General features: G+C 35.2%; 1 protein-coding gene across 1 annotated transcript in view; it reads right to left on the bottom strand.

Moving 5' to 3' along the window:
* COL24A1 (collagen type XXIV alpha 1 chain) overlaps nucleotides 1-12,533 on the bottom strand; it is a 407,511-nt gene that overhangs the window by 263,714 nt on the left and 131,264 nt on the right. The window contains exons 11-12 of the mRNA XM_044674850.1: nucleotides 7,057-7,110; nucleotides 5,933-5,977 (exon numbers count right to left, since the gene is read on the bottom strand). Coding sequence (XP_044530785.1) covers nucleotides 5,933-5,977; nucleotides 7,057-7,110 — 99 coding nt within the window. The remainder of the gene's footprint in view (nucleotides 1-5,932; nucleotides 5,978-7,056; nucleotides 7,111-12,533) is intronic.

The following is a 12,533-nucleotide window of genomic DNA, read 5'->3' as shown; positions in this document are numbered from 1 at the left end:
GATTTGAACTCAGGAAGATGAGTGTTCTAGCATTCTATCCATTGCACCATCTAGCTGCCTAATATTGTATATGGATAAGCCTAAATCTATAAAATACAAATTTCATATTAACATACAGATTAATAAGATTTAAGATGCTGGATTAATGTGAAGTAAAAAAGTAGTACAAGTAAGTAACCTAACATCATTTCATAGCAAAATAGAAGAGATCAATTTTAAGTAAAATAATTGCATGTAAGCAGGAAAAGATTGGCTTCCTAAGTTATTTTAATCAGTTTAGTCAATTTTTCAAAGTCATTAAGAATCTAAAAAAAATTTCCACCTTTAAAATTTTATTTGAACATCTATTCTACCACAAGTTTATGAAAATCAAAAAGTATGTCACTTCAAAGACAACAGAGACTGTAGAAAATCTGTTGCAGAAAACTCCATTCTTTTTTTATAGAGCCCAATATGGCATGAGAAGCTCCAGACATATTGTAAATGATGCTTAGCTATGTTGCCGAGATTTATGATCTGCTTTCATTACAGAAATATTTTTGTGTTAGTGAATAACTCGAGAGGCCGTGTGATACAGTGGAAACAGCATGGCACTGGTAACCAAGAGACATAGATTCTAGAATTCTCTCTCCATTTGGTAACTATGTAATAACCTGAGGTTAACCTCAAAATCTCAGTTTCCTAATCAGTACCAGGAGTTGACTTGCAAAATTTTAAAGATACTTTAGGATACTCATATATACACTTATACACATACATGTTATTATGCATACATGTATATGCATATATGTACAGGTAGATGTATATATTCATGTGTATGTGTATGCACCTAGACACATACATAAATACATAATATTTACATCTAAAAATATTAGCCAGGATCTAGTGGCTGGTATTTACCCATCAATTTGGGGCATGTGGAGTCAGGATGACCTAAGCTCAAACCCAGCCTTAGACATTTAATAGCTATGAGACCCCTGTGCAAGTCACTTAATTCTCTTTACCTCAGTTTCTCCATCTGGAAAATGAACTGGAGAAGGAAATGGCAAACCTCTCAGTATCATTGCCAAGAAATCCCTAAATAGGGTAACAAAGAGTTGGAGATGACTTAAATGATTAAACAACAAAAACCCATCATTAAAATAAAAAAGAAAACAAAGCTTGTGTTTTACATTGAGCTTTTAACCTTTCTAGCAAAAGAAATCTATTTCCAGAATTGTTAAAAGGAAGGGAAGAAAACAACTGCTTAAACACATGGGCTGATGGAGATATTATTGGGGATGAAGACACTAAAATATAACTCTAGTCCAACTATCAATAATATGGAATTAGGGCTTAATCAATGGTACATGTAAAACACAGTGGAATTGTGCATCAGCTAAGTGGGTTTAGTGGGAATTGGGAGAGAGGAAAAGAACATGAAACATGTAAATATGAGAAAATATTCAAAATAAAAATTAAAAAAAAATTTAAAAGGGAAGGGAAGAAGCATTTATATGGTGTCTACCTTGTGCCAATCACTGTGCTAATTGCTTTTTAAAAATATTTTCCCTTTTGATCCTCACAAAACCCCTAGAAGGTAGATGTTATTATAATCCCCATTTTAGAGATGAAAAAACTGAGATGAATAGAAATTAAGTTACTTTCCCAAGACACAGGTAGTAAGGGTTTGAAGTAGGATTTGAACCAGGTCTTCCTGATTCTAGCCCCTGAAATCTATCCACTATACCATCAGGCTATCTTTAATTGTTGAGAAACAAGATTTTTTGATAACTTTGGTCAATCTAATTAAAAAAGGAAAGAAGCAGTATCAAAGATGAAAAGTGAAACTTTACCTCTAATGAAGAGGAAATCAAGGCAAAACTTGATTTAATTAAAAACTATTTTCTGCAATTATATGGCAATAAATATATCAATCTAGGTGAGATGGATGAATATTTACAAAAATATAATACCTAGATTAACAGCAGAAGAAATAGAATTCTTAAATAATCCCATATCAGAAAAAAAAATGAACAAGCCATCAAAGAACTCCCTAAGAAAAAATCGCTAAAGCCTGACAGATTAACAAGTGAATTCTATCAAACCTTCAAAGAACAACTAATTCCAATACTATACAAATTATTTGACATAATGAGCAAAGAAGGAGTTCTACCAGACTCCTTTCATGATACAAATATGGTACTGATCCCAAAGCCAAGTAGATCAAAAAGAGAGAAAGAAAACTACAGACCAATCTCCTTAGTGAACATAGATGCAAAAATATTAAATAGAATACTAGCAAAAAGACTTCAGCAAGTGATCACGAAGGTTATTCATTATGATCAGGTGGGATTTATACCAGGAATGCAAGGATGGTTCAACATCAGGAAAACCATTCACATAATTGACCTATCAACAAGCAAACCAACAAAAACCACATGATTATCTCAATTGATGCTGAAAAAGCCTTTGACAAAATACAACATCCATTCCTATTGAAAACATTAGTAAGTATAGGAATAGAAAGACCTTTCCTAAAAAAATAAACAGTGTATATCTAAAACCATCAACAAGCATCACATGCAATGGGGATAAATTAGAAGCCTTCGCAATAAGATCAGGCATGAAACAAGGATGCCCACTATTGCCTCTATTATTTAACATTGTACTAGAAACAATTGCAATAGCAATTAGAGAAGAAAAAGAAATTGAAGGTATAATTAAAATAGGCAATGAGGAGACTAAGCTATCACATTTTTTTTATTTTAAACCCTTAACTTCTGTGTATTGACTTATAGGTGGAAGAGTGGTAAGGGTAGGCAATGGGGGTCAAGTGACTTGCCCAGGGTCACACAGCTGGGAAGTGTCTGAGGCCGGATTTGAACCTAGGACCTCTTGTCTCTAGGCCTGGCTCTCAATCCACTGAGCTACCCAGCTGCCCCCTTAAGCTATCACTTTTTGCAGATGATTTGATGGTCTACTTAAAAAATCCTAGAGAATCAACTAAAAAGCTAATAGAAATAATCAACTTTAGCAAAGTTGCAGGATACAAAATAAATGCACATAAATCATCAGCATTTCTATATATCTCCAACACATCACAGCAGCAAGGGGTAGAAAGAGAAACACCATTTAAAATCACCCTAGATAACATAAAATACTTAGGAATCTATCAACCAAAACAAACACAGGCATTATATGAACACAACTACAAAACACTTTCCAAACAATTAAAACTAGATCTAAACAATTGGAAAACCATTGATTGTTCATGGGTAGGACAATCTAACATAATAAAAATGACCATTCTACCCAAATTAATTTACTTATTTAGTGCCATGTCTATCCAACTACCAAAAAACTTATTTTACTGATTTTGAAGAACAAATTTGGAAGAACAAAAGATCAAGAATATCAAGGGAAATAATGAAAAAAATGTGAAGGAACGTGTCCTAGCAGCACCAGATATTAAACTATACTATAAAGCAGTAGTCATCAAAACGATATGATACTGGCTAAGAGATAGAAGGGAGGATCAGTGGAATAGACTTGGGGTAAGTGATGTCATCAAGACAGTGTATGATAAACCCAAAGAGCCCAAATTTGGGACAAAAATTTACTATTTGACAAAAACTGCTAGGAAAATTGGAAAACAATATGGGAGAGATTAGGTTTAGATCAACACCTCACACCCTACACCAAGATAAATTCAGAATGGATGAATGACTTGAATATAAAGAAGGAAACTATAAGAAAATTAGGTGAACATAGAATAGTATACCTGTCTGATGTATAGGAAAGGGAAGATTTTGAAACCAAGCAAGAGTTAGAAAAAATTAAAAATGTAAAAAAAATAATTTTGATTATATTAAATTAAAAAGGTTTTGTACAAACAAAAACAATGCAACAAAAATCAGAAGAGAAACAACAAACTGGTGAAAAAATCTTTATAACAAAAAACTCTGACAGAGGTCTAATTACTCAAATATACAAGGAGCTAAATCAATTGTATAAAAAAATCAAGCCATTCCCCAGTTGATAAATGGGCAAGGGACATGAATAGGCAATTTTCAGATAAAGAAATCAAAAGTATCAATAAGCACATGAGAAAGTGTTCTAAATCTCTAATAATTAGAGAAATGCAAATCAAAACAACTCTGAGGTACCACCTCACACCTAGAAGATTGGCTAAAATAATAGCAGGGGAGAGTAATGAATGCTGGAGGGGATGTGGCAAAATTGGGACATTAATGCATTGCTGGTGGAGCTGTGAATTGATCCAACCATTCTGGATGGCAATTTGGAACTATGCCCAAAAAGCTCTAAAAGACTGCCTGCCCTTCTATCTAGCCATAGCATTGCTGGATTTGTACCCCAAAGAGATCATAGATAACAGACTTGTACAAAGATATTTATAGCTGAGCTTTTTGTGGTGTCAAAAAACTGGAAAATGAGGGTATGTCCTTCAATTAGGGAATGGCTGAACAAATTGTGATATATGCTGGTGGTGGAACACTGTTGTGCTCAAAGGAATAATAAACTGGAGGAATTCCATCTGAACTGGAAAGACCTCTAGGAATTGATGCAGAGTGAAAGGAGCAGAGCCAGAAGAACATTGTACACAGAGACTGATATACTGTGGTAAAATCGAATGTAACGGACTTCTGAACTAGCAGCAATGCAATGACCCAGGACAATTCTGAGGGATCTACAGAAAAGAATGCTACCCACATTAAGAGGAAGAACTGTAGGAGTGGAAACACAGAAGTAAAACAACTGCTTGAACACATGGGTTGATGCGGACTTGGTTGGGAACGTAAAAACTAAATGACCACACCAATGCAACTATCAATAATATGTAAATAAGTCTTGACTAATCACACATGTTAAAACCAGTGGAAATGCGCATTGGATATTGGGGGGGGGTTAAGGGGAAAGTAAAAACATGAATCATGTAAAAAAAATAAAAGTCTAAAAATAGCTTAAAGCTTTAGGCCTTTAATAATAATAATAATAATAATAGTAGTAGTAGTAGTAGTAGTAGTAGTAGTAGTAGTAGTAGTAGTAGTAGTAGTAGTAGTAGTAGTAGTAGTAGTACTTGGCGCATAAGCAGCAATTAATAAATGCTTGTTGACTTACAAATATCTTCTATAGACTTTTTTTTTAACCCTTACCTTATGTCTTAGAATCAATTCTGTATATTGGTTCCAAGGTAGAAGCTTGGTAAAGGTTAAGCAATGGGGGTTAAGAGACTTGCCCAGGGTCAGACAGCTAGGAAGTGTCTGAGGCCAGATTTGAACCCAAGAATCCCTGTCTCTGGGCCTGGCTCTCAATCCATTGATCCACCTAGCTGCCCCCACCCCACATAGACTTTTAAGGTTTGCAAAGTGCTTTACAAATATTACTTTATTTGATTCATTCAACAGCTCTGTAGGTGGGTTGCTATTATTATGGCAAATGAGGAAATTGTGGCCAAGTGAGATTAAGTAATTTGCCCAAGGTAGCACAGTTACTAACTTGGTATCTGAAGCAAGATTTGAATTCCTCTTCCTGACTCTTAAGTCCAGACCTCTATCCATTCTACCACCTAGATGCCTCATCAATAAAATGATTGCTCATTTGCTGAACATGCTGCTAATGTACTAGAGTCCTAATCTTTTAGAAGTGAGGTATCAGATAATGAATTCACATTCACATTTTTTTTAACCCTTGTACTTCGGTGTATTGTCTCATAGGTGGAAGATTGGTAAGGGTGGGCAATGGGGGTCAAGTGACTTGCCCAGGGTCAAACAGCTGGGTAGTGGCTGAGGCCGGGTTTGAACCTAGGACCTCCTGTCTCTAGGCCTGACTCTCACTCCATTGAGCTACCCAGCTGCCCTCACATTTTTAAAAGATTAGAAGACCTAGAAGGGACAAGGTCTAAGGTGACGGTAAGAAATAGACCAATTACCTGTCTTCCTTTAGGACCCTTCCTTCCACGTGGCCCAGGAACGCCCTGTAATATAGATGTGACATTTATATATGAAGTCTAGGTTAAGTGTCTACATATACAGAGGCACACAACATATACAAGTACATTATATATATATATATATACATGTATATGTATATATACATATATATATACACACACATACCATATAGATTTAGATACACACATATATGTATGTATACATGTGTGTATAAATATATTTCCATAGATATATTTATACCCCCCAAAATGGGTCTGTGATCTCATTGACAGGGATATTTACTCTAGTGGGGGATATCACAAGCCATCTATTTTTGCCCACATCCTATGCAACTCACTAACAGTCTCCCAGACACTTGCCATAGGGCTCTACCCAATATCCTGGGGAATGTCTGATTTTCTCTTCACATTACAAAGATCCACTCAAAATATAAATTCATCAGCCATCTCTCCGACTCCATATTTTACATCTAAACCATATAACACTTTTTATTCAATTTATTTTTTCCACCCTGAGGAGNTATATATATATATATATAATAAACTCCATGCTCCTGGAGACAGAGCTGGAAGCATGAGGTAAAAGATCTTCCTGTCCCATTATTTCCTTATCAACTAAACTGTTCTTATCAGATTATCAGAGATGATAAAGAGATCTGGACACCTGCCTAACCATTTTTCTCTATCTTCTCGCCACTTCTTTCGTAAGTTAGTTATGGCAAGTAATATTTGCTCTTTCTTCCCCACCACCCTTGTCCAAGTGACCCCCTTCTGAAGGTTACCCATCCCTAGAGGTAGCACAGTTTGACTGTGAGAAGACGTAGGCAAAGACTGAGTTGGAAGTAGAAAAAAAAATCATGTGATGTTATTAGCCTTCACACTTCAAGGTGGAAGCAGAAACAGGACTATAATTATAAACATACTCTAAGAAAGATTTTGGACATGAAAAAAATTTATAAAGTATTTTCTTAATGCATTTTCTATGTTTTATTCTCCCTGATGTGTAATATTTGCAAATAGCTATTTGCTGCAAACTCATATGATATATTGATTATAAATATATCCCTTATAAAGGAAACAGTTTTTAAAAATGATAAACTTACTCTTTCCCCTTCAGGTCCTGGTTGTCCCGCCATGCCAGGAGAGCCAATGAACCCCTTAAATCAAATAAGTAAAAATTAAGTTGCTTCATCAAAATATTAATGTAAATGCACATAATATCATCTTTATTCATGAGAAATTGGAGAACACAGTTTCATTCTTCTCTATTTTCTCTTCCAGACATTATAGATCAATCAACAAATTTATTGAGCACAAAGTATTGGCCTAGGTATTATGGGACTCATAGAAGTGTATAACATAGGCCCTGCCTTTAAAATTAAGAGTACAGTCAACTTGAAAAGATTTACACATAAAAATGACTAAACACATAGGGCAGAATATACTAAAAATCAAGTGAGTGATACACATAAGAGGCACAATCTGATATCAGATTAAGAAAGATTACTGGGGACTGACTCATGTTCAGAAACCTTCATTCAGAGGACTCTGAATCTTTATGAATGAGTAGAAATTCTAAAGGAGGGGAGAGTATCAGAAAGAAAGATATTAAATGTAGATCTTCATAGATGAGAAGTTTATCTTATATTTAAAGTGATGATGAACATTCAATTGGAAATGGACAGAAGGCAAATGGAAATATGGAACTAGGGCTAGAAAGAGAGGTCTGCAATGGACATAATGAAGAATGGAGAACATGCTTAAAGTTGAAAGTAATGGGACAGGGTGAAATCACTGAAGGACAATTCATACAAAAGAGTATTAGTACATGGATCAAATCCCTGCTGAACTGTTTCGGTGAGGAGGAGGGAGAGGAACAGCACAAAGAAAAGACTGTAACTATGCCCAAAGGGTGCTAAAAGATTGCCTGGCCTTTGATCCAGCCATACCACTGCTGGGTTTATACCCCAAAGAGATCATAAGGGAAAAGACAAGTACAGAAATATTTATAGCCACGATTTTTGTGGTGGCAAAAAATTGGAAAATGAGGGGATACCCTTCAATTGGGGAATGGCTAAACAAATTGTGGTATCTGCTGGTGATGGAATACTATTGTGCTCAAAGGAATAATAAACTGGAGGAATTCCATGTGAACTGGAAAGACCTCCAGAAATTGATGCAGAGTGAAAGGCACAAAATGAGGAGAATTTTGTACAGAGAGACTGATACATTGTGGCACAATTGAATGTAATGGACTTCTAACACTAATAGGATGATCCAGGACATTTCTGAGGGACTTATGAGAATGAACACTATCCACATTTAGAGGAAGAACTGTGGGAGTAGAAACACAAAAGAAAAACAACTGTTTAATCATATGGGTTGATAGGAATATGATTTGGGATATAGAATCAAAACAATCACCCTAATGCTAATATCAATAATATGGAAATAGGTCTTGATCAATGGCACATGTAAAACCCAATGGAATTGTGCATCAGCTACTGGAGGGGGGGTGGGAGGAAGGGTAGGGAAAGAACATAAATCTTGTAACCATGGCAAAAAAATTCTAAATTAATTAATTAAATAAAAACTTCCAAATCCAAGAAAAGGGAGACCAGGAAGGAAATAGAAGAGGAATAATTAGAAAGGCAGAAAGAGAATGTGAAGAATATAGCATTTGTAGAAGCAAAAAGAAACCTTTAAGGAGGAAATTAAAAGTGATAAATGTTCCAAAATAGTCAACATGTTTAAAAGCTGGGGGAAAGTTTTAGGGATTAAGAGGTCACAGTCATGGCAACTTCTGTCACAGTGTGGGTGAAAATCAGATTGCCAGTTGAAAATGAGTGAAAAGGGGGAAAGATAAATACCTAAAGGATATTCCCATAACTTCTAGATAGCTTTGAATCTAAGCAGGAATCTAGTCTAGCCTAGTCTAGTTTTAGAGGCAGGCAGCTAATTAGAGTTTGGAAAGAATTATTAGAAAAGTGGATTGTTTTTCTTTCACATTGTAAGATGTTTTAAAATTCTGTGGTAGCTAAGTGGTGCAGTATTCAACATTAAGCATGAAGTTGGGAAGACTTGAATACAAATCTTACATTAGATAGGTTTACTGGATATGTGACCCTGGGCAAATCACTTATTTTCTTATTTGAAAAATGTAGATAATAATAGCATCTATCTTCCACAGTAGTTATGAAAACAAAATGAGATAATATTTATAAAGTGCTTTGCAAACCTCAAAATACTCTATAAATAGTAATTATTTTGTTGTTGTTATAACATAGTGGTTAGAATGTATGTTCTTGAAGTAAGGAAGACCTGAATTCAGATGCTCCCTCTGACATTTGCTAATGCTGTGACCATAGACTTAGTAAAGATAATTAATTTTCTAGTAGATACGTCACAAGACTTTTGTGGAGCTCAAATGAAATAATGCATGAAAAAATGGTTTGCAAACTTGAAGAATATCTAGAAACTTTAGTTATTATTTTATATTCTCTTTAAGTGAATAGAAACTGTGAATTGAGTTTTTACTATTACAAAATAAATGCCTTTATGTTATGCTATAAATATCAAGGGGGCAAACTTAATTTTTTAATACAGAATCAGGAAAAAGAGACAAATTTGGAAAGGTATGAGGTATTATTAAAACTTGATAGGATGGACCTAGGACTGCAATAGAACTCTATTTAAAAGTAAGAGAATGAAAAAGGGAGAGGGTATGAGGGAGAAGCAGTAATGTTGTCTATTCTAGCAGACATCCTTGTGTAAGTAAATCCAGGAACTGCGTGTGGGAGGGGGATGGTGCATTTGGGTGATAGTCATTGGAGACTGGAAGAGAAGTAGTATTGTCAACACTATGCACTACAGTCTCCCTAGACAGAAAGAAGAAGAAATAGAGGAGTTCAAGAGCTAATCTACTAACTGGGTATTTAGATATTATCTGATAGAAAATATCTGATAGATCTTTCTCTCCCTTTTTCTCTCTGTCTCTGATTCTGTCTCTGATTCTGTCTGTCTCTGTCTGTCTCTCTGTGTGTCTCTCTGTCTCTCTTTCTCTCTTTCATTCTCTCTTCCTCTCCTTCAACAAAAATCTAACAGGTTGCTGAAACAAAAATTACTGTAAATTAGGGGAGAAGAAAAGTGATAATTATCAAGGATGCCAGACTAACCTCTTTTCCTTTTTGGAGAGGGGTACTAAAATAGATGACCAGAATATGTGTGTAGATATAATGCACATGTATGTATATGTACATACATATACATATATGTATTTATATATACATATATTTAGCAAAGCACCATGCTAATCTTATGAATAATATGGAGAAATGTGAGTTGGATAGTCATTTACTTAGATTAAGAAGTGGTTGAATGATTAAAACCAAAGAGCATGGAGTAAGGCCTCTAATAGCATGCTCTAGGAAGAAATCCTTTACCCTTCACTGTTTAACTTTTGTATCTTTGACTTAAATGGATAGTTAAATGCTTGTCAGATTTACATTTTTCAAAAAGATGGGAGGACTAATTAAGATGCAGGATGATAGAGTCAGGATATAAAAATGTCACAGAAGTCAATAATATTATATGGTAACTAAGATGAAATTATAAAAGGATGACTATGTCTTACATTTGGAATTTTTAAAAATCAAGTTTATAGGTACAAATAGAGGAGATAAAAGTTTGTCTGAAAAGGATCTGGGATTCTTAGAGAACTGAAAACTCAATCTGATTAAATGATATGAATATTATCGAAAAAGGACAATATGAACTTGGTCTTTATTAAAATATTGTTTACTATCCTGAATGAGGGAGGTGAATATATTCACATCTTTATATACATACATACCCACACACACACACACACATATATATATGTAGGCACATATACACTACATGTTGTCTTGATCAGATTTTTTCTGTAGTATGGCATGTGAACATCTTTTTTTTTAAACCCTTAACTTCTGTGTATTGACTTATAGGTGGAAGAGTGGTAAGGGTAGGCAATGGGGGTCAAGTGACTTGCCCAGGGTCACACAGCTGGGAAGTGTCTGAGGACGGATTTGAACCTAGGACCTCCCATCTCTAGGCCTGACTCTCAATCCACTGAGCTACCCAGCTGCCCCCAGCATGTGAACATCTTGAGGGTCAGGATTTTTACAGTTTTGTGTGCTCTTGCTATTACAGAGTCCAGAACATAATAGCCACTTAAATTAATTCTTCTTTTATAGAATTGACCTCTGAGTGTCACAAATTAGAAAGAATAACTACAAACAAGAGAACACCTACAAGAGGACAACTAAGATGATGAAGGGCTTCAAGTTCATCAAATACACTAAACAATACAGCTGGGAATGCATAGTCTAGAGTAGAGAAGAAGATTGAGGGAGGCATGAAATAAATGACATCAAGTATTTCAAATGCTGTCATATGGAAGGAGGATTAGACTAGTTGATGAATGGAATTAGGTAAAAGAGTAGAAAGCTACAGAGTCCCATTTTAGCTTGATCTTAAGAAAACTCCTCCACCATTAAAGCTCGCCCCGAGTGGTATAGGAGGCTGTAAGGAGGTATTTAATTATGTCTCACTCCTGGGGGATGCATGCCATTAGTGGGATTCCTCTTCATGAATGGGTTGCATTAGATGCACTCTAAGCCCCTTCCAGCTCTGACATTCTGTCCTTCTGAGGCTTTGCCAAAAGTTGTTGGGATTAGAATGACAATTCTGTGGGCTTTGAACATTCAATGTCATCAGCTGTTTTTCTGGTAAATGTGATGTTTCCATTGACTTTGTGTTTAAATACAGCTGGCTTTTGTTTTATGTTATCCAGCTGGAGGGTTGTTTGTAAAGGGGACCAACAGCTTAATTGAGCTTACACTTAACTAAGTAAGCATCGGGAACCTAAACATTCAAATCTCTGCTCTGCTTGGGTGAAAACACAATGCCGCAAGAGCAAGAATTTCAAAGGCAGTAAAGTATAGATGGAATATCCTAAGAGCTAGGTGTACATGCTGAGCAAAGTGGCAAAAGGATAATCCTTTTGCTTGCCTAAATATATTCCTTTTGCCAAGCATTTATTAAGTGCCTACTATATGCAAAGGGATCCTATGAGGGATAAGGGAGGTATGGATATACAACATGTGCACAGATATATATATATATATATATATATATATATATATAACAAAGTAGAAAGTGAGAGAAGCCAAAGAGAGAACCTGACAGAGAAACTGAGTAAAGAGAAAAAATTAACTACTGGGGAGCTGAAAAGCTGCCCTTCAACAGTTAACACCTGTTCTAACCATTGAAATAATATAAAAATTCTGAAAAGTGGACAATAGGAAGGAGTGCATTCTAGGAATGGGTATAGCTGGTAGGATTGCAGGGAAGCAGGAAAGGATATATATATATATATAATTCAGGGAATTCTTCTTTGGCTTCAATATTGATTTATGTGAAATAAAATTGGAAAAGTAGGTCGGAACTTGACTTGTAACTTGTGACTATAAAGGATGTTAATGAGTCTATATTTTATTCTAGAAACAAAAAAGGAGCCATGGAAAGTTTTTAAAATTGG

The sequence above is a fragment of the Gracilinanus agilis genome, chromosome 4 (assembly GCF_016433145.1).
Source record: "Gracilinanus agilis isolate LMUSP501 chromosome 4, AgileGrace, whole genome shotgun sequence".
NCBI lineage: Eukaryota > Metazoa > Chordata > Mammalia > Didelphimorphia > Didelphidae > Gracilinanus > Gracilinanus agilis.
The sequence above is the reverse complement of the archived record's forward strand: the minus strand, read 5'-3'. Positions and strand labels throughout refer to the sequence as shown.